At 39.5% G+C, this 22875-nt stretch overlaps 2 protein-coding genes across 3 annotated transcripts in view; one reads left to right on the forward strand and one right to left on the reverse strand.

Moving 5' to 3' along the window:
• Positions 1–1188: 1188 nt before the first annotated feature.
• Positions 1189–4302, reverse strand: LSM5 (LSM5 homolog, U6 small nuclear RNA and mRNA degradation associated). Its single transcript, XM_045495253.1, has 5 exons — positions 4177–4302; positions 2941–3036; positions 2624–2651; positions 1835–1907; positions 1189–1434 (listed from the first exon to the last, which is right to left on the reverse strand). Exons 1-5 carry the CDS (start codon positions 4220–4222, stop codon positions 1402–1404), a joined length of 276 nt encoding a protein of 91 aa, XP_045351209.1. The 5' UTR covers positions 4223–4302; the 3' UTR covers positions 1189–1401.
• A 6889-nt stretch (positions 4303–11191) lies between these two features.
• AVL9 (AVL9 cell migration associated) overlaps positions 11192–22875 on the forward strand; it is a 70702-nt gene continuing 59018 nt past the window's right edge. The window contains exon 1 of one of the 2 annotated variants that reach the window (XM_045495254.1): positions 11192–11518. In XM_045495254.1, coding sequence (XP_045351210.1) covers positions 11426–11518 — 93 coding nt within the window. In that variant the 5' untranslated portion in view covers positions 11192–11425. The remainder of the gene's footprint in view (positions 11519–22875) is intronic. The other variant, XR_006716420.1, reaches the window with a different exon arrangement.

A 22875-nucleotide genomic window follows, 5' to 3' on the forward strand; every position in this document is an offset into this window, starting at 1 on the left:
GGCTTGGGTCATGATCTCACAGCTCATGATTTTGAGTCCTGCTTTGGGCTCTGTGCTGACGGCTTGGAGCCTGGAGCCTGCTGTGTCTCCCTCTCTCTCTGCCCCTCCCCCACTCACTCTGTCTCTCTCTCAAAAACAAACACTTAAATTTTTTTTAAAAAAATAGAAAAGAAAAATATATATAGACTACTATGGCCAATAATAAAAATTAGCTAAATTATGGTAAATCATTTAATGAAATACAATGCAAACATTGTTACTGAAATGACATGGAAAGATGTGCACCACTTAAATTTTTAAAAGTCTTAAATGGGGCTACAGAATGGTGTATTCAGGATGAGCACGTTTTTGTAAAAATAATGTGTATGAGAGTGTACTGAGAAAGTCTAAGAAGGTATACAGCAAAGTGTAATGAATATTTTCCTTTTTACTTATCTCCATTTCTACAATGTGCATGTTACCTGTATATTTTGTTTTTTATTATTGAAGTATAGTTGATATACAATAGTTATACTAGTTTCAGGTGTACAACATAATGGTTCAACAATTCTAAACATTACACTATGCTCACCACTATAAGTGACTACACCATCTGTCATCATGTTATTATAATATTATTGACAATATTCCCTATGCTGTTACTTTCCACCTCCGTAACTTATTTATTTTATAACTAGAAGTTTGCTTGTTTTTGGGAGGTGTGGGGGGTTGTTTTTTGTTTCTTTGAGAGTGAGTGCATGCATGAGGGGCAGAGAGAGGGAGCAAGAGAGAGAATCCCAAACAGGCTCCACCCTATCAGAGCAGAGCCCGATGCAGGGCTCAAACTCAGGAACTATGAGATCATGACTTGAGCTGAAATCAAGAGTCAGACCCTTAACCGACTGAGCCACCCAGGTGCCTGCCCCAGTTTGCTTGTTTTTAATAGGAGTTAATGGAACTTAAGTTCGATAGAAAAAATCATTTCAAAGCATCAAGAGTTTAAATGGAATTCTGTAAGTAATCATTTCAGGTTTTTCAAACACAACTGTTCAAAGTCAAAGTGTGTCATTTTGTTCGGAACAATTTTTGAGAATCAAATGGTCATGTACCTGAGTAAGAAAATGGACATAAAATGACAGGAAAGCAAGTGACAAAATAACTACAATACTTGTTACACTGGCTATTGCAGCACAAAAAATAAAATGACAATTAACCAAAAACATTTTTATTTTCGTCTTCAAAGAACAAACTGTTATTCTTTTTCCAAGATAATAATGATTAACTTACAAAAATGGGCATTTACAATGCAGCTTCAAAACATTTCCCGTCAACGGGAAGCTTCCAAACATTAAAAGGTTAAAAAAAAAAATTCTATTTTGTTGTCATTATAAAACTAAACAGAGTTAAGTCAAGGAAATCCATTCATACTTCAGGTCCTTCTCCTCCAGGAACCAGCTGCATAGAAGGAAAAAGAGTTTATTAATAACACCACCACCCGCATCATCTAAAAACCCTTCCTCATCAATCCAAGCCACTTGCGCCTCTCTGCACCTCCCTCACATTCCCATTTTCTCCGGGTCATCACTTCTGTTTACAGTTCCCAACATCATCAATTAATACTCAGAGTCTAAACAATGATTCTTGACAAACTAAAAGATTAAATAGCCCAAGCAAACTAACTTTTAAGCCTAAAGTCATCTCCAGCAGCTCAGCTTTAGAGCCTTGATCACGGAGCATCTCCTTCCCAACTTAAGCGTCAGTGAGACATGAACATCTCATCAAGCAAGGTAATCTGTAATCCTTGCCCCACAAAAATGTGCTAACATCTAAATAAAACAGCTTTACTGTGTCTTACCATTGTTATATTATTTCCATTTAACAAAATCTGATCTAATTTAGTGATCCTTCTTCCTTCTGGTGTGATTTCACTAAATGAAGAGATAAAATAGAGTCAGGATAAACAATGATAATCAAAGCCAACATTTTGACCCCTAAAAAGGTTTTTCCTGTATATAAATGAATGTGAGGTCAAGCAATTACATCAGTAGTTTTAAGAGGCAATGGTTATTGACTGAATGATGTACATTCTTCCCCAAAGGCAACACAGTGAACTGACTGGCTTAAGATCCACACTCACTGGGACTGACCTTCATAAAAGCTGAAACTTGCCAAAGAGATCAAATATGAAATGAAATATTTACTAGCCTCAGTTTTTTACTATTACTTACCACTAATCCCTATCTGTTAAACAAATCTTTAATCAATTCAATTTTGAAAGCAGCTACTAGTCATGATCTTTGTAACTAATATAATGGAACAAGCATTTACATTTTATGCTATACATAGTTAAATGCTATTATCAGTACCTTGATTTGCTTGAGCCCAAAGATTCCTGGCAGTTTTGAATATTTTTTACTTTAAAGCTCTGTCTCCATTAACTTCCTAACAATTCATTAATAATTACATCATGGTTATAACTGTGTTCCAATTTTACTAGCATCCAATTTTATCAGTAGATAAAATTTCTACCTTCAAGGTATTTCTAACAGTCAATGTTTTCCCACAAATCATTTTCAACTCATTAATACTAAAATTACTTTAAAGAAAGATTTCCCCCAATTCTTTAATTTTTAACACTACTCACAACTCAGTGACATCCTCCAGTACCATATCTGAAATTTGGTGTTAAGAAAATAAATATACCAGGTTGAATTTACTCTGGCTTCTGCCTTTATTCAGTTTTAGTTACAATGTTTAACACAATAGCTCAAATGCAAAATACATGTCAGTGGTAGGAACTTTATCTTCTTTCAGTATATGCACCTCTTCAAACACTATCACAAGTTCCCTGAAAATAAATTTTTATTATAATAATCAGTAAGGATGGACTGTTGATATTCTTACTTCTGTTCTTAAATACTGAAGAAAAACCCACACCACCACCACCTTTTAAAAGGATACTGACAAAGTCATCAAATCCCAAAAGTGTGCCAACAATCTCTTTATCACTCTTCATCACAATGTGAATTCTTGATCCTATACATTTGTCCACAAGTTCTTTATTTAAAAAAAAAAAAAAAAGAAAGAAAGAAAGAAGAAAGAAAAAAAGAGGGGTAGAGAAAAAAAAGATTATTTTACCATTACTTCAACAAATATTTAACTGCCTACTGGCACTTGTTCCTTGCATGCGGTGAAAGATAAACCGGGAAAAGTATTCATTCAAAATTGTACATTTTATACTACATAGCTCTGTTGCGTAATCAACAGAAAAATTTTCTGTATTCACTACTTACCTCTCCTTTGTTGAAATTTATCACAGTCGTGGTTTTATGTTATTGTAGGTTGTTTGATTAACCTATGAACCTCCTCCCCTTCAGAGTCTAAACCCCGTTTTCGCATGTCTATTTCCCCAATGGGCAATGCCGGACATATACTAAGTATTCAAAAAGAGTCTGTCGAATGAAGAAATGAAAACTTTTAAATCATGGCCACCTCTGATAACTCAAATGAACCCTTTAGCTACAAAATACTGGAAGAGAGAAGCACAACCGTCTTTACCAGAGATTTCTTCCTGTCATTATTTCTGTGCTCTGAACGCAGTTTAGTTTAGCTGACTTAGCATTACTTGGCATGATGTTTATTTACTTATCCAGTGTTCTATCTCTTCCAATGCTATGTGCTATCTGAAACCAATGGATGTGATTTAAATTTGCCGAATAGTGCCCAGCCATTGCGTCTAGTGCACACAGGCTCAGTGACAAAACTAGTTTCCAGATCTCCCTTTTAGGCTCATTCCAGACGCCAGTGCTTCTCTCAAGAACTAGCCAGACTAACTGCAGGGTCTAATCCGGAGCCTAAATACCAAGTTGAGGAGTGGGTAGGATACCCATGACTGTAGAGGCGAGCCCACAACAAAGAAGGCCGAGGACACATTCACTAACTGTGGACCTTTTTGGGTGACGGTTTGGTTGGGGAGTCACAAGTTCCCGCCTCAAGAACTCCTACCACGCTTAAAAGGCATGAGCGGTTGGGGAAAGCAGAGACTTGGGAGCTTAGAAACCAGCCCCGGAAAAGTAAAGCAGTTGTTCCGACACAATTCCCTAACACTCGGCTAAGGGCTACTTCGGCTACAGACCCTCGGCCCCCAATGCTTAGCTTGAGCTCTCCGGGTCCCCCTCCATATAGGACAACGATTACCTAGAGGAAGCAGCTGCGAGGGGTTAGTAGTAGCGTTCGCCGCCATGGCTACGCCGGAAGTGGCCTGCGTGCATCGACGTTAGGACGGCGAGTTTGAAAGAGCGCGCTTCCGCTCTCACCCCCAACCCGCGCAGTCCGGGCAGGCTCTACCAATCTGAGGCCGAACATGCGATCCAGCCAGTCCACGCGAGTCGAGCCTAGTCAGTTCTTTCCGCGGTCCTGAGATCTCGGGAAGTATTTCTGTCCAAGGAACGTGGTGCGGCCTCAGCAGATATCTGCATTCCCCAGGCAGTTTCCGACAGACTTTAAAGGTACTGCCTTGTGAATAAATTCTTCCTGAACCTGAAAGGTTTTGCAAATTAGGAAAACCTTTGAGTCCTCTTATTTTATCCTATAAAGTTGCGTCTCATCTCAAGTCAGGATCTTTTGTCGGACCAAATCAATTCGTTTTTCCCGCCACCAATTCACTGTGTTACAATTTTCGTAAAAACTGTTTTCTAAAGAATCAACCGCTTTTAAAAGTCCAGTGAATTGAAAACCCACAACCAGCATTTATTTTTAACTTTTCTAGGGTGGAAATTTAAAATACGTTTTCTTTTTCTTTCTGCTACTTTATTTAATTTATAGGAGTCTAATTTACTTTAGACTTTGTATTCACTTTCAACCGATACTTACTGTTTTGTCTAACAAGCAACCACCAGATGTCACTCTTTGTTAAGGCCATCACACCTAGAAAACCTTAATGCTTTTTAACTTGTTTTGAAAAAAAATTTTTTTTACATTTATTTATTTTTGAGAGAGCGCAAGCGGAGGAGGGGCAGAGAGAGAAGGAGACAAAGAGTCTAAAGCAGGCTCCAGGCTCTGAGCAAGCATTCAGCACAGCGGGATGCGGGGCTCGAACCCACTAATGGTGAGATCATGACCTGAACCTAAGTCAGACACTTAACCCCCTAAGTCACCCAGGCACCCCTGCACTTGTTTTGAAAAGAATAGAAAGCAGACAAATTCTCTGCCTTAAGTCTGTTTTGTTTGTGTCCCAGGAACGTAAAGCTGAGGAGTCTAAACAGGAGAGAGCAGAAAGAACATCACTCATTCATACAACAGATAGTTGTGATGCACCCATCATTAATAGTGTGCATTAGTTACACACTAGTTGGCATTTCGCGGAGTATAAAATTTACAAAACAGAATTACAAGGTCTTCCCTTGTAGGAGCTTAAGGATGAATGGGGGAGGAAGACTACTAACAAACATTATGTACAAGAAACAAGAAATTTAATACAAATTAAATTATAGCAATATAATATAAAAAATATATAAAGCAAATCCTAGAGAACTAGAGATCCTTGGTATGGTTTAAGGCAAATATCAACAAGAAGGTTCAGAAGCAGATGGGTCCTTCAGTTCAAAGCTTCCTAGGATTCAGCCTTCTAAATACCAAGCCAATTCTGGCTTTTTTGCATTTCATAAATACTGAGCACTTACTATGTGCCAGAAAGCTTTCAAATACACTTAATCCTAATTTTTATGACTATCCTGTGAGACAAGTGTTCGAATGGAGTTCCTCATACTCAGAAAGGTTAAATAACTTGCCCACTGGTCACATAGTTCGGGAAGTTTCACAAAGGAATTGACAGAAGGCTAGTCTTAGGAGATAAGTAAGAATTGGGTAGGCAGAAAAGGGGTAGAAGCAGCATTCCAAACAGAGGGAACACTGTGTGCAATTGGCATATGTCCACCACCAAAACTCTCACTTCACTTTTATGTAAATCTTAACATACTTCCTCTAAGTTTGGCGTAAAACTCTTACCTTCCCAAATGTTTTCCCTATTACTTCATTTTATTTTATTGGACTTAACAATGTTCTGCTACCAAATTATGGTAAAATGCTGCTCATCCTTCAAAACCCTGCTCAAAGGTACCTGGGTGGTTCAGTCGGTTAAGCATCTGACTCTTCATTTCAGTTCAGGTCATGATCTCATGGTTCATGATTTTGAGCCCCGTGTTGGGCTCTGTGCTGACAGCATGGAGCTTGCTTGGGATTCTCTCCACCACCACCCCCCCCCTTCTCTGCCCTTCCCCAGCTCCTGCTCTCTCTCTCTCTCAAAATAGATAAACATGGGGCGCCTGGGTGGCGCAGTCGGTTAGGCGTCCGACTTCAGCCAGGTCACGATCTCGCGGTCCGTGAGTTCGAGCCCCGCGTCAGGCTCTGGGCTGACGGCTCAGAGCCTGGAGCCTGTTTCCGATTCTGTGTCTCCCTCTCTCTCTGCCCCTCCCCCGTTCATGCTCTGTCTCTCTCTGTCCTAAAAAGAAATAAACGTTGAAAAAAAAAAAATTAAAAAAAAAAATAGATAAACATTAAAAAAAAAAAAAAAAAAAAAGACCCTGCTCAAATGTGACCGCCTCTGTGAAGCTTTTCTGACTTGCAGACTTGATAGGCTCTTTCATTGTCCCATGACAACTTCAATAGTTCTCAGAAGGCTCTCAACGTATTCTCCTATAATTATCTTTGCAGAGGGTTACCTCCCTCCCCAAAGACTCTGGAGTTCCTCTATGTCAAGAATTTTGGGAAGCTATAGAGTACAGTAATTAAATTCATTGGTTCTGAGGGGTGCCTGAGTGGCAAGGTTCATTGAGTGTCTGACTCTTGATTTTGGCTCAGGTCATAATTTCAGAGTCATGGGATGTAGACCCAAGTCGGGCTCCTTGTGGAGCCTACCTGGGATTCTCTCTCTCTCTTTCTCTCTTTCCCTCTGCCTCACTCCCCTGCTCTCTCTCTCTGTCTCTCAAATAAATAAAATGCAAAAAATGTATATATATTTTTAATTCATTGGTTCTGAAATTACATTACTTTGGTTCAAATCCTTTCCCTACCACAATTCCTTCTAGTTAATTTGACCTTCAGCAAGTTATTTAACATAAATGTCAATTTACCCACTGGAAAAAAATGAGGATGATAGTATCTACTTTAGGATTGTTGTGAAGATTAAATGAAATGATCCATGAAAAGTGACCAGCTGAGGACACAGTGCTTATTCATTAAATGTGAGCTATTATTGCTTATCTTTATTTCCTAATACTTATTAACATGATGGGTGGCTTCGAGTGAGTGCTACAAACGCTAGCATTGCTGGCTGGCTTCACATATATCTTGTTTTTATAACCAGACATAGACAATGGGGGGGGGCAGAGGAAGAGGGATAGAGAATCTCAAGCAGGGCTCTATGCTGTCAGCACAGCCGCACTTGGGGCTCGATCCCACAAACCATGAGATCATGACCTGAGCTGAAATCTAGAGTTCAACACTTAATGGACAAACCACCCAGGTGCCCCTTAAATTTCTTTTTAAATTTCTTTTGATGCACTGTGCCTACCACAGTTCCAGGTACACTGTAGGGTCTAATGAATGTTCTTTAAATTGATTCCATTTATTCATCCCCATCAATATCCTCCTTAACCTTCATAGGATTCTAAAGACAAAGTAATGCCAAATTTGTTTGTGACACCCTTTTCCTTCCCTGGTTTTCTTTTCTATTTCTATCCTTGTTTTGTTTTCACGATACCATAATGAGAATAGGGACCAAATTCAAGACATTGTCCCTATGTGATAAAGTTTACAATTCAGGAAAAATTTGCTTTGAGAAAGTCAATACTTTAAGTTTTCCATTAGCAATTTTCAATACTATTGATAAAGACTAAAGAAAGTCTCTTTATACTCTGAAAAAGGAAATATGGTTCATTTACACAGTAGAGTTAATGGGGATTGCTTTAGAGTAGTTTTATTTTATCATGTTCTCTCTTGAGGCAAGAGGCAAAAAGAAACAACAGTCCAATTCCAGATGGAGAGTTCATTTTTAATGAACTTAAAAACATGTCATAGCTCTGTGTCTCCAGGGTTTTTCCCCCTTAGCCCTTACTTACAGAGCTAACATAAAATAGAATCTATAATTCATCATAAAATATTTATAACCAAAAGAGGCTCTTCAACTTACTATGTGTTCAGAAAAACTTTTCTAATTTTTCTCCTCTAGATAAATGTTATCATAAAAATACAAACAAAAGTTTCCTTTCAGAATAATGTTCAGAAAGTATTGTTATCTCAAATTACTCACAATCTTGACACTATTCTTCCAAAATTTTAAAATAAGAGAAATTTCTGTTTTTTTTTTTTTCTCAACAGATATTTGTCCTTAAAAACAGTATCTTGTTAATGAATTCTTTCTATATTAATACAACTTACTCAAAAACCAATATATGGGGCCCCTGGGTGGCTCAGTTGGTTAAGCATTCGACTCTTGATTTCAGCTCAGGACATGAGCTTAAGGTCATGATCTCATGGTTGTGAGACCAAGCCCCACATCTGGCTCTGTGATGGAAGTGGAACCTGCTTAAGATTCTCTCACTCCCTCTCCTTCTGCCCCTCCCCTGTTTGTGTGAGCGACTGCTCTCTCATTCTTAAAAAAAAAAAAAAAAAAAAAACCCACACACAATGTAAAAGTTATTCTAAAATTTTTTAATGTTTTTGTTTTGTTTTGTTGGGGAGAGAGACAGAGTGCAAGCAGGGGAGGGGCAAAGAGAGATGGAGATACAGAATCCGAAGCAGGCTCCAGGCTCGGAGCTATCAACACAGAACCTGATGTGGGGCTCAAACTCTGGAACTGTGAAATCATGACCTGATCCGAAGTGGACACTCAAAACTGAGCACCTAGGCACCCCTAAAAATTATTATTCTAGACGGACCAGTCTGTATATTGAGTTGGAAAAAAATTCTGCAAATTCCCTTGCTCATTTTCCCTCCCGAATTTCCCAGTAACATTCTTTTTAAACATTTAAGCAACAAAATAGTTATGAATAAATGATGTAGTCTTAGTTGGATTGTCTAGGATGCAAAGTGATATTTATAAAGCTGTTACTGGGTCTCCTGCACAATGAATTAAACAATTGGTGTTCACTGCAGGTGTAAAGTTTTTTGTTTTTTTTTGTTTTTTTTTTTTTTTTTAATTATTTTTTATTTATTTTTGAGACAGAGAGAGACAGAGCATGAACAGGGGAGGGGCAGAGAGAGAGACACACAGAATCTGAAGCAGGCTCCAGGCTCTGAGCTGTCAGCACAGAGCCCAACGCAGGGCTCAAACTCACAGACAGTGAGATCATGACTGAGCTGAAGTCAGATGCTTAACTGAGCCACCAACGCGCCCCAGGTGTAAAGTTTTAAGATGCCCTTCCCTTAAATCTTTTTAAAAAGTTTGTTCAATTGGGGACACCTGGGTGGTTCAGTCAGTTAAGTGTCTGACTTGGGCTAAGGTCATGATCTCAAAGTTGGCTACAGCTCAGAGCCTGGGGCCTGCTTTAGATTGTTTCTCTCTCTTTCTCTCTCTCTCTCTCTCTCTCTCTCTCTCTCTCACCCTGCCCCTCCCCCACTCATGCTCTGTCTCTCAAAAATAAATAAATGTTTTAAAAAAATAAAAAAGATTGTTCGAGTTTAATTTTGGCTATGCCAATTGTGGAAAATATTGAGACAGATGAAAGAAAACAGTAATATATTCTGCATACAAGGAATAATATAGTTTTACACATAGTTCTGAACCAACACCAAGAATATTGCAATATAATAAAGAAATGAAAACTTTCTATAGTATTTTTTTTTAATGTTTATTTATTTCTGAGAGACAGAGACTGAGCACCAACAGGGGAGGAGCAGAGAGAGAGGGAGACACAGAATCCGAAACAGGCTCCAGGCTCCGAGCTGTCAGCACAGAGCCGGATGCGGGCCCGAACCCACAGACCGTGAGATCATGACCTGAGCTGAAGCCGGATGCTCAACCGACTGAGCCACCCAGGCGCCCCTCTAAAGTATTTTTACTAGCATTAAAACACTTGTACTGAGGGGCGCCTGGGTGGCGCAGTCGGTTAAGCGTCCGACTTCAGCCAGGTCACGATCTCGCGGTCCGTGAGTTCGAGCCCCGCGTCGGGCTCTGGGCTGATGGCTCGGAGCCTGGAGCCTGTTTCCGATTCTGTGTCTCCCTCTCTCTCTGCACCTCCCCCGTTCATGCTCTGTCTCTCTCTGTCCCAAAAATAAATAAACGTTGAAAAAAAAAAAATTAAAAAAAAAAAAAAAAAAACACTTGTACTGAATCATAGAAAAATAACTTAATTACAGGAAGCCTACTGTTTTTCTCAGCTTTACTTCAATTAGAATGCAAGTTCTTAAATTACAAGGTCAGGAGTGTAAAATATCAACTGCCAACGTTGTCTAAACTAAGGGATATGCACGAATAATGATAAACTTCACAGCCAATTATTGCAGTAATCTCAAATTCTATTTGAAGTAGGCCCCTACCTATCCTTTAGTTTTTAAAAATAAAATTGAAGTAGTACAATACAGTCAGTAAGAAAATTAAGAATCCTGGTGACAATAGAGGATATATATTTTGTACTGACCAGAGTACTAAACCCAGAAAAAGAATGAAAATAATATGTATTTTTTAAAATATCGGTACTGGAATAATCATTTACAGGTCTCCCTATAAATTTCCTTTATTGTCGAGGATCTCTTACTTCAGGCTTTAAAAGGCTTCCAAACTCCCATACATAATAAAGAGGAAAAAAATATATAACGAAACAAAAGAAAAACCCTGGGTGAGCAAGTAATTTAAAGGTAAAATGCACAGGTATAGAGTCCCACTAATATGCCTCCCTGTTATCCCAGAGAAGGGAAGGAAATGAACGAAGGTACTGGATAATGGAGAGAAAACAAAAAAAGATAGTAAAAAAGGAGGAAAACCAAGGAAAGAGGGAAAGGGCGGAGACTTTAAGGAGAAGAAGAGAGGGCAAAGGAGGAGAAAGTGGGTTAAGATCAAACGCAAGCAGTAGGGGATAGAAGAGCCGGATAACCCCGCAAGCCCCGCCCCCAACCTCGTGCCCCCCCCCCACCCCCACCCCGCACCAGGCCCCGCCCCGTCAGGTTCCCTCAGGGTCCTGCCCCGCCCTGCCTCGCGGGCGGCGGCGGCCGCGTCAGGTGACAGCCCGGAAGCAGCGGAAGCGGATGAGGGAAGCGCGGCCCCGGCCCTGGGGGCGGCGCGCAGCTGCAGGAGCTTCGGCCTCCTCCGGGCCACTGCGCGGCCCTCATGCGGCGCCCCTGCTGACACCTGAAGTCCGCTGCTCGCCGTCCTCCTCGGGACCGCGGGGTCGTCTGGCCCGCCGCCCTTGGCGGTTGAAGTTGTCGTCTTGCGGGCCCGCGGCGGCCGCCCATGGAGAAGTCCGGGCGGGGAGGCGATGGCGCTCCCCGGGGGCCTGTACTGCACATCGTGGTGGTTGGCTTTCATCACAAGAAGGGCTGCCAGGTGAGGAAGGGGCCTGAATCGGCCCCCCCAGCGGTTCGTGCGGTCGCGCTCAGCCGGCGCCCACTTCCCTCAGCCCGCCTTCGTGCTGCCTTAAGCGCCCTCGGCCCATCTGATCTTGATACCATTCCTGCTCTAGCACTTGTCCCACGTGAAGCCCATCCCCCACACTCCCTATTTCTCCTGCCCTGAAAATTGTGTTTTGAGCAGTCGAGGAGCTACGTGTTGGTATGTTGGGGTGGTAGGTGTTTAGGTTCTTTGGTGGAGTAGGAGGAAGGAATCGAAGGTCAACCCCACTCAGTTCCTCATTCATTTATGCCTCCATTGACTTTCTGGATGTACACCCATTATGGGAGGCTTTAGAAAAATTCAGCACTTGGACTGCGTCTTCAAGGTAATGAACTCGGTGGGCTTCCACGCAAATGCCTCGGGTTGTTTGAAGCAGGCGGCGGCGTGGGAAAATCCACTTCTTTGTTTATCTGTGGAAGCCCTAGAATCCGTCGTGTTTGGGTGGTGTATTGACTCCTCCCCCGCTTCCCATTGGGCCTTGCTTTTGCTATTTGATCTTGTCCAAATCTTACCTTTTGGTGAGAGATTGACCTTTCTAGTTCAGTTGCAGTAAGAGAAAGTGTATTTATCTAGCAAAGAAATGTGCAAATATAAAATTATTTTTAAGCTTCTTCACTGAAATAGTGAATAGGAACAATGGAACGTTTGCAGTATATGTTTTGGAGTCAAGGGAACAAAATAGAAGCAGAATTATTTAATGAGCCCAAATACTGGAAGGCAATGATGTCATAATGTGCTAGTGAACAGGAAATTGAAATGCTTGAAGTATTAAAACTACTGACTGCTACGCCTAGGTAATGTAGCATTTCGTTTCTTGGGTTTCACAGAAAATGTAACATTTTGAAAGACTTACTGGCAAAATTTAAATTTGTTAGAGGATGATGAAAGTGGAGTGAAAAGATGGTTGTGTTTGTATGTGTTCTAACGACTGCTTGACTTTAAGGTATTCTTTATCTCTCAGGGAAAAGCATAGAAAGATACCAACGAGGATGTGGCCTTATTTAGTGTGGTGTTAAAAAAAATTCCAGGCAGCAGCAGAAGTTGTTTTTTTTTTTTGTTTTTTTTTAACGTGGCTGTGTATTTACAAGTAAAAGGATGGATATTTTGAGATTGTACCATGGCATGCAAACTGTTCATTGGACTTTTAACGCTTTTTCAAATTTTAATTCCAGTTTGACATAGTGTTATATTAGTTTCAGATGTACAATACAATGATTCAACATTTCTCTACTCAGTGCTCATCACTATAGGTATAATCTTAATCCCCTTCACCTGTTTCACCCGTCCCCTCCCACCTACCTCTGGTAACCACCAGTTCCCTATAGTTAAGAGAGTGTTTTTTAAAAAGGTTTGTGTCTTTTATACCTTGCTCATTTGTTTCTTAAAGATTTTTTAATTTTTATTTATTTAAAAAAATTTTTTTTAACGTTTATTATTGAGAGACAGGGCATGAGCATGGGAGGGGCAGAGAGAGGTGGAGACACAGAATCCAAAGCAGGTTCCAGGCTCTGAGCTGTCAGCACAGAGCCCGATGCGGGGCTCAAACTCACAAACTGTGAAATCATGACCGGAGCTCAAGTAGGATGCTTAACCGACTGAGGCACCCAGGCATCCCAAGCCAGACTGAATGGGACTTTTAAAAATAAAAAGGAAATATTGGTAGGAGAAAGAATAGAATCTTTTAATTTTTTGCTGTCCTATAAATTCAAGATTAATTATGTTTTATACCAGTTTTATTGTCAAAAGTAATATCAGTTGTACTCCCAGAAAGGAAAAATGATTTATTTTAGGAAACAAATGTAATGCTGTTTAGAAATTGAAGGACAACAGATTATGACATGAAGGAGGCACTTTGGGCTGAAGTGGCACACTAGGTGCCTTGGCATTTCACTGGATTCGTTAGGCTTTTGGTTGTAGCATTAAGGTAGTGGCAGCTGGTTTTGTTAAATGAACACTGTGCTGGAAATCAGGAGACCTGGATGACATCCTGGCCTCACAGCTTCATGACCTCCAGCAATTCCAAATCACTTAATTTTTCTGTAACATTTTTTCCTCTACCAGATTTCTTCATGAGAATTTTAGACCTGGCAAGGGTCCCTGGAGATCATTCTACTCCCGTCTCCCTTAAGTTTACTGAAACCCGGAAAGGTTAAGCAACTTAAGAATACTTAGCAGGGCACCTGGGTGGTTCAGTTTGTTAAGCATCGGGCTTCAGCTCGGGTCATGATTTCACGGTTTATGAGTTTGAGCCCCGAGTTAGTCTGGCTCTCTCTCGTTAGCACAGAGCCTGCTTGGGATCCTCTGTCCCCCTCTCTCTCTGCCCCTCCCCACTCATGTGCTGGCATGCGCTCTTTCTCTCTCTCTCAAAAATATTTAAAAAAGATTTAGTATGATATCAGAAAACCCAGAGCTGGACAATAGTTAATGCAATAAAAACATTCAGAAAAACTATTGCAATAGAGGAAAACAGACCTCGGTATAGAACTGGACTCAACTCTGAATACATCAAGGAAAAGCAGACCTTTATAGCCAGGGAGCAGAGTGGGGGCGGGGGAGTCAATGGATGGAAAATTACTACATCAAGAGTAAAGGGGGTTTCTGGCTTAACCCAGCTGACAGGATTCTTGCTAAAATTAGACAATGCAGAGAAGAACAAGGAAGCCCAAAAGTCAGGCCCTAGTTGAAAAGAGAGTTCTGAGGAGACTAACGAAATTTTGATTGAGAGACTGTTAGCACTAACATTGAAACCCAGATGTCCCTAGTCTTTGTTATCAACCATATATTTTTTTAATGTTTATTTTATTTTTTAATTTTTTTTAATCTTTTTATTTATTTTTGAAGGAGAGAGAGACCGAGCATGATCAGGGGAGGAGCAGAGAGAGGGGGGGGGGACACAGAATTTGAAGCAGGCTCCAGGCTCTGAGCTGTGAGCAGAGAACCCGATGTGGGGCTCGAACCCACGAACCATGAGATCATGACCTGAGCCGAAGTCGGACGCTTAACTGACTGAGCCACCCAGGCGCCCCATTTTAATGTTTATTTTTGAGAGAGAGTGTGTGCAAGCTGGGGAGGGGCAGAGAGAGAGGGAGAGAGAGTCCAGAGCAGGCTCTGAACTGTTGGCGTGGAGCCCAACTTGGGGCCCCAACCAAAGAATGGTAAAATCATGACCCAAGCTTAACCAATTCAGCCACCCAGGAGCCCCAGTCATCTCTCTTTTTTAAGAGCACTTTTAGGTTGTCGGCTCTTAGTAGCAAGGGAAACTACACACCTTGTTTTTTATTTATTTTTTAATCTACATGATGTTTCACAGAGACCAGGGCAATTTTTTTTCTTTTCTTTTCTTTTCTTTTCTTTTCTTTTTTTTTTTTTTAATTTTTTTTTTTTTTTTAACGTTTATTTATTTTTGAGACAGATAGAGACAGAGCATGAACAGGGGAGGGTCAGAGAGGGAGACACAGAATCAGAAGCAGGCTCCAGGCTCTGAGCTGTCAGCACAGAGCCCGACGCGGGGCTAGAACTCATGGACCACAAGATCATGACCTGAGCCGAAGTCGGCCACCTAACCGACTGAGCCACCCAGGCGCCCCTTTTTTTTTTTTTTTTTTTTTTTTTTGAGAGAAAAAGTGCGAGCTGGGGAGGGGAACAGAGGGGAGAGCGAGAATCCCAAGCAGGCAAGCTCCGCACTGTCAGCGCAGAGCCCAATTTGGGGCTCAACCCACAAATTACTAGATCATGACCTGAGCTGAAGTCCCACGCTTAACCAACTGAGCCACCCAGGTGCCCCAGACTAGGGCAATTATTTTCAAATAAATGTACTTGTTTAGTAGTGTCGGTTGTCTGGGTTGCTGATAGAATGGAAGAAAATGCAAGGGATTCTGCCACAGTTCATTCAAAGATGAGAAAACTAGTATAGGTTCTTTTCTATTTTTTCTTAAGTTTTTTATTTTAATTCCAATGTAATTAACATACAATATTCAATACAAATATAGCACGATATAGTGAAATCCCATCACCTATTTCACCCCCCCATCCACCTCTGCTCTAGTAAGCATCAGTTCCCTATAGTTAAGAGTCTGTTTCTTGGTTTGTCTCTTTTTTCCCCTTTGTTTTGATTCTTAAATTCCGTATGAGTGAAATCATATGGTATTTGTCTTTCTCAATCTGACTTATTTCTCCTAGCATTATACTCTCTAGCTCCATCTATGTTTGCAAATGGCAAGATTTCGTTTGTTTTTATGGCTGAATGATATCAACTATATACATACCACATATTCTTTATTCATTCATCTATCCATGCTACTTACATAATTCGACTATTGTAAATAATGTTGCAGTAAACATAGGTGTGCATATATCCTTTCAAATTAGTGTTTTTGTATTTTTGGAGTAAATACCCAGTAGTGTGATTACTGGATTGTGTGGTAGTTCTATTTTTAATTTTTTGAGGAAGTTCCATACTGTTTTCCCCATAGTGTTTTCCACAGTGGCTGAACCAGTTTGCATTCCCAATGGATTATTTTCTTACTGCTGACTAAAAGCAGCTTTTAAAAATTACACTTACCTCTCATAGCAGAAAATGAAGACCTTGTTTGGTTTTGCAAATCAAACAAGAATTTGCTATTTTTAAAGGTGCCTCCGTCGCTTAAGTGTTGACTCTTGATTTCAGTTCAGGTCATGATCTCACTGTTGGTGAGTTTGAGCCCTACATTGGGCTCTCCACTGTGAGTGCAGAGGGATGCTTTCTCTCTCTCAAAATAAACAAACTTTTTAAAAAAAAAAAAAGTGCTATATTTAGTCAAAATCAAAATGCACAGTGAGCAAAATGATTTTTAGATTTATGTAGAGTATTTTCTAACTCTTGCAAGAGTCAAACATTTAATTTTAGTAGAACTTTTACTATTTCTCAGAAAAATTTTGGCTTACTGTTAATCTTTTGTTAATTTTCTGTTATTTTTCTGATGAAGGCTGGTTGGATAGATGACACTATGATTTCTGGACTCGAGAGAGTTATGGTTGGATAAGTGGATAATCCCAAAAACCTTCATTGGAAACCCTCTGTGGTGTTAGGTTGGATGTAGGGCATGCTAACACAGCCAGTGCACTCACATAACAGCACAAATGAATGAAAAATTTTCTCCCACTAAGTTGGTTGATAAAATTGACAGGTTAATTCTGTCAAAAACAATGAAACTTGTCAGAGATGTAATTTGCCTAATGGATGTGTAACAGTATTGGAAAAGATAGGAAAATAGTTCAACTATATATTTTTTTCATTTTTGGCTGCCCTATTTTTTTGTCTTAGTTTTTATAAAATTTCAAGAAGAATGTTGGTTTTGCCAAATTCTTGAGAGGAATATTATAAAAAAGTGTACTAAAATTTCCAATATGTTATATTAGTTCTTAAGGGTGTTTCTCACTTCCACAAATCAGTGTCTTTTTATTTATTTTTTTATCTTTTTTACATGTCCAATTCTTTTTTTATTTTGTTTTTTAAGTTTATTTTTTTGGTAATCTCTACACCCAATGTGGGGCTCAAACTCACAAACCTGGGATCAAGAGTCGCATGCTCTTCTGACTAAGTCAGCCAGGTGCTTCTCAGTGTCTTTTTAGATGTCTTACAACTCTGCTTTCTTAAGCAGAGTTTAAAAGTCCAATTGTTTTGGAAAGTGAGTTTGTTACATGCATTAATTCTTAAGAATGTTTTAGAGACTGCTGTTTCTTTAATCAGCATATTGAGTGTTTCAGAGACTGTAATTATGTAAGATTTCCCCCAGGATGGATTAATCAGCCACTGTATTCCAGGTGTAAAGGATTAAAAGTGCATGGCTCATTGAATTGTGATTCTGACTTCAGATTATTTTAGGCTGTGTGAGGGTATTTTGTTAAACTGCTCTTCCAAGTATTCAAAATTCTGCTGGTCTTGATGATTACTTCTTTCTGTTATGCATAGTGAAAATTCCCATGTTTGGTTGTCCTTTGTAATTTGTATTTTACTTATTTATTTTTTAAGTTTATTTTGAAGAGAGAGAGAGAGCGCGAGAGAGAGCAGGCTCTGCACCTCCAGCACGGAGTCCAACTCCGGGCTTGAACTCAGGAACCTCGAGGTTATAACCTGAGGACTTAATCAACTGATCCACCCAGGCACCCCATGTAGTTTGTAATTTTTAGATTGCAGTGAGTTAAAGTAACTGTGTAAAAGTAACGCCTTTCAGCAGTCATCTGGGTTAATTAGCATGATGACTTTACGTGGGAGGATATACTAAATCTTTGTAAACTCTTCTGTTACAAAGGTGTTCTGTAGTGCTGTGATAGAGGAATCAGGTAGTTTCACATGAACCACCAGGTTAAAGCCCTCTTTTATTTTTTTAATTTCTTTTATTTTTTTTAATTTACATCCAAGTTAGTTAGCATATAGTGCCACAATGATTTCAGGAGTAGATTCCTTAATGCCCCTTACCCATTTAGTCCATCCCCCCCTCCCACAACCCCTCCAGTAGCCCTCTGTTTGTTCTCCATATTTAAGAGTCTCTTAGGTTTTGCCTCCCTCCCTGTTTTTATATCATTTTTGCTTCCCTTCCTTGTGTTCATCTGTTCTGTCTTAAAGTCCTCATATGAATGCAGTCATATGATATTTAGTCTTTCTCTGACTAACTCCGCTTAGCATAATACCCTCTAGTTCCATCCATGTAGTTGCAAATGGCAAGGTTTCATTCTTTATGATTGCCGAGTAATACCCGTGTGTGTGTGTGTATGTGTGTATGCATACCACATCTTCTTTATTCATCCATCGATGCACATTTGGGCTTTTTCCATACTTTGGCTATTGTTGATAGGGCTACTATAAACATTGGGGTGCATGTGTCCCTTCGAAACAGCATACCTGTATCCCTTGGATAAATACCTAGTAGTGCAGTTGCTGGATCATAGGGTAGTTCTATTTTTAATTTTTTGAGGAACCTCCATACGGTTCTCCAGAGTGGCTGCACCAGCTTGCATGCCCGCCAGCAGTGCAAAAGAGATCCTCTTTCTCTGCAAACTCTCCAACATCTGTTGTTGCCTGAGTTGTTAATGTTAGTCATTCTGACAGGGGTGAGGTGGTATCTCATTGTGGTTTTGATTTGTATTTCCCTGGTGACGTGGAGCATTTTTTCATGTGTCGGTTGGCCCTCTGGATGTCATCTTTGGAGAAGTACCTATTCATGTCTCTTGCGCATTTCTTCACTGGATTATTTGTTTTTGGGGTATTGAGTTTTATAAGTTCTTTATAGATTTTGGATACTAACACTTTATCTGATACGTCATTTGCAAACATCTTCCATCCTGTCGGTTGCCTTTTAGTTTTGCTGATTGTTTCCTTCGCTGTGCAGAAGCTTTTTATTTTGATGAGGTCTCAATAGTTCATTTTTGCTTTTGTTTCCCTTGCCTCTGGAGACGTGTTGAGTAAGAAGTTACTGCGGCCAAGATCAAAGAGGTTTTTGCCTACTTTCTTCTCGAGGGTTTTGATGGCTTCCTGTCTTACATTTATGTCTTTCATCCATTTTGAGTTTATTTTTGCATATGGTGTAAGAAAGTAGTCCAGATTCATTCTTCTGCATGTCGCTGCCCAGTTTTCCCAGCACCACTTGCTGAAGAGACTGTTTTTATTCCATTGAATATTCTTTCCTGCTTTGTCAAAGATGAGTTGGCCATATGTTTGTGGGTCCATTTCTGGGTTCTCTATTCTGTTCCATTGATCTGAGTGTCTGTTTTTGTGCCATAAAGCCATCTTCTAACACAGCTGTGTTGAGGATCCCCAAACTAGACATAGAAGATGGTCATTCATCTTGTTTCCTACATTTTTGCACCTTTGAAGCCTTCAGATGTATCTTAAATGAAAAACTCCTTCATTTAAATTAAAATGAAACTTTAATTTTATCACTTGATCATTTTTTTCACTTTGATTTGTGTAATGAATTCTGTAGGTTAACAGGTTAGTTTCTAGTGATGGATTATTCTAGTTTATTGATATAGTTAACATTTAGGTCACTTTAAGTGAAAGTACTACCATGACATTTAAAGTAGTTTTGAAATATTTATCCATGTCAACTCTTTTCCTGAAAAATTTTTTAAAGTTTATTCATTTATTTTGAGGCAGAGAGTGAGAGTGTGAGCACCCTGCCAGAGGGGCAGAGAGAGGGAGAGAAAGAGAGAAAATCCCAAGCAGGCTCTGCATCACTGTCAGCTTGAGGCCTGAATTCACCAACCATGAGATCATGACCTGAGCCGAAATCAAGAGTTGGACACCTAACTGACTGAGCCATCCAGGTGCACCCTGAAATTTTTTTAAATTTCGCATTTAGCAAAAGACTCTTCTTCCTTAAAACCTCACATGAAATACCTGGGGGAAATTATAAGAGGACAAAAACTCTTTGTGATGTAATTTATGGACACCTGGTTTACTTATTATAGATTATGTGTTCTCTAGACTTTTGTCCTTATTTGTGGCTGTAAATACATAAACTGTCAGACAAGCATGGTTTTTAGTGAAACAAGTGAATATCAAACTTTTTGGTTCTTTCATAAATAGACTGGACTTTTTTTTTTTTAACACTGAAAGTAATAAAGAATCATTATTTTCCAAGGTGACCTCATAAAAAGCTGCAATTATTACTTGATTTACTACTGCTTTAATAGAATTTATAGTTTTGTATACATAGCTAACAGTTTTAAGTTCTTGAATAAACTGGTTTTACCAGGCTATACTACTTTAAAAAGTAGAATTATGAAAGAACTAGAACTCATGATTACACTAGTTCCGAGGTAAATAAAGTAAATGAAGCACTGAAGAGAAAAAGGATATTTTCCTCTTGATCCATGTGGGCTGATCATGGGGAAATCTCCAGTAGTAGCAGAATGTTGCATTGCAAAATCAGGGCTGGGCTGAGGAAATAGGTGAGGTTGGTTTATGTTAGGGTGGTAGTGTTAAGCCCTGACCCATTCAGGTTTTGGTGACACATGGCTGCCTGACAAGCATGTAGTTTTGGCACCTGCTGTTGATGCGATCATGTGGTGACTATGGAGTATTGTTTGTGATTCTTGTCGGAATAGAAGTCTTTTGGAACAGAAAGAACAATGTTTTGGGGAGTTAGAGGTTAGGGAAGAATAATGTCTAAAGATTCTTTTTAGCTACTCAGAGAAACTGTCCTGAAACAAGATTATATTTTCTAGCCCTCTACTGGCACTTTCATTTGGTGGAGGTTTTTTCCTAATGTTAGCCATGCTTTTTATATACTGAAATGATGAAAATCTCTGGCTTTGTAAGGCTGGAACCTTAACAGAGCAGTGGGATAGTTTTCTTTTAGGCCTTGGCATCACAGCCAAGCAAGATGGGTGTCAACCTGTATAAGGGAAGTTTAGAAATAACTAGAAGATTCTTTTGTCCTCCTATAATTCCCCCCAGGTACCTAATTGTGCCTATTTCTTTGGCTTAAGTCTTTGATTCCCTAGTAAAATGCTTTCGTAACCTTCTCCTTCATGATATAATATAATTCAGATCCTTTGCAGATCATGGATTTTTCTAGATAAGGGAAAACTGCAGAAGAACTCTGGTCTACTGAGGATGGGCACTACAAGAAGAAGATAAACACATAGAGGGAGAGGAGTTTTTACCTACTTAATAATTTTGAGAAAGACTGACCCTATTATATTCTTTTTTTTTTTTTTTGAGAGAGAGAGAGAGAGAGAGAGAGAGAGAGAGAGAGAGAGAGAGAGAGAATGAATATCCCAAGGAGGCTCTGTGCTGTCAGAACTGTGAGATCATGACCTGAGCCAAAATCAAGAGTCGGATGTTTAAGTGTCTGAGCCCAGCACCCCTGGCCCTGCTATATTCTTTGGTTGAGATGCCATCAGATTAAAACCTTAGTTTGTGTCTAGGATATTTTTAGAGGATGTTGTTTAAATTGGTACTTAGGGCAATTTTTAAATCATTCCAGTTGTTTTTTTATTTTTATTAAGTTTATTTTTTGAGAAAGAAGGAAAGTGTGAGTGGGAGAGGAGCAGAGAGAGAGAGAGAATCCGAAGCAGGCTCTTTCCCAGAGCCTGACACAGGGCTGGATCTCACAAACCGTGAGATCATGACCTGAGCCAAAATCAAGAGCCAGATGCTCAATGGACTGAGCCACCCAGACACTCCCTAGTTGTTTTAAAAAATAACATTTCTTAATGATCAGGATATGTATTCACTAGTAAAAAGCAGAAAATACAGAAAAAAAACTATCACTTAAAATCCTGTATCCTAAAGAAATCTGTTCTTAAGACCTTGATGAATATCTCCAGTTCTCCAGTTACTTTTTTTTTTTTTTTTTTTTTTTTTTTTACAAATATGGATACCTTTTCCCAAAAACATATTATACTGTAATCAAGTTTTATGGCCTACCTTTTTGTCTATGCCATTAATATCTTTCCACATTAATAAATATTGAATTATAACATTTTAAAATGGCTGAACAGTAGTTTGTGGAAATATTTAACTCTGCTTTTTAAAAATTTTGGTACTCCCAATTTTTTGCTATTTTGAATAGTGATACAGATAACATCCTTGCAGTGAAATCTTTGCACCTCTTTGCCTATGTATGGAGACTTCATTTAAGCCATCTTTTTTCTTCACAGAGGTCTTGTTAAAATGGATTTTGAAGCAGAACGTGCTGAACACAATTTAAGTTAGCCTGGATGATTCTGCCTTCATAGGAATTGTCACTTGTACAGTGGCATTCTCAATTTATTTTAACATAGATTATTTCTTACATACCTTTCTGACAGTTGTTGGGCTTTTGATAGCCAGTCGGAAAGAGAGATGACAGAGCAATTAGCAGGTACTTCTTGGTGTTGACCCAAACACAGCGTTGTAGTTTTTGGCTTCTCCTCCCTGCTTTCTTACTTTCTTTTTCTTCCATAGACTGGGAGACCACATCTTGTAAATATATTAGAACTGTGTTTGAAATAAAATGACTTAGAGGTTTTAAAAGAAAACCTAAAGCCTTCTCCTTGGAATATTATCAGGGGCTTTATGACAGGTGGCTAGGCTGAAAGATGCTTTTCTTGCTTATTTCTGGTTTTTGGCAGTGGTCTAGGTAATTGTCAGAAGTCTGATCTCTGAATAAACTATGTTTGGGTTTGATTTCATATATGGCCTCTGCACTTAATTTTCTTCACCCAACTGTTGCTCATTGTCACAGTGTGTATTGAGTATATGAAGAAATGACAAACAGGGCTGTTAATGAAATCTGTTCCTGCCCCCATGGCTTTCGCTGGTG

The sequence above is a fragment of the Leopardus geoffroyi genome, chromosome A2 (genome assembly GCF_018350155.1).
Source record: "Leopardus geoffroyi isolate Oge1 chromosome A2, O.geoffroyi_Oge1_pat1.0, whole genome shotgun sequence".
NCBI classification, from domain to species: domain Eukaryota; kingdom Metazoa; phylum Chordata; class Mammalia; order Carnivora; family Felidae; genus Leopardus; species Leopardus geoffroyi.

Bases quoted from the DNA above. Each gene is read 5' to 3' on its own strand.
- LSM5 (XM_045495253.1), bottom strand. From the start codon at position 4,222: ATGGCGGCGAACGCTACTACTAACCCCTCGCAGCTGCTTCCTCTAG. The intron at 3,037-4,176 runs GTAATCGTTGTC...TTTTAAATAAAG, and splicing joins CTCGCAGCTGCTTCCTCTAG to AACTTGTGGACAAATGTATA. The intron at 1,908-2,623 runs GTGAGTAGTGTT...CTCTTCATTTAG, and splicing joins CTGGAGGATGTCACTGAGTT to TGAAATCACACCAGAAGGAA.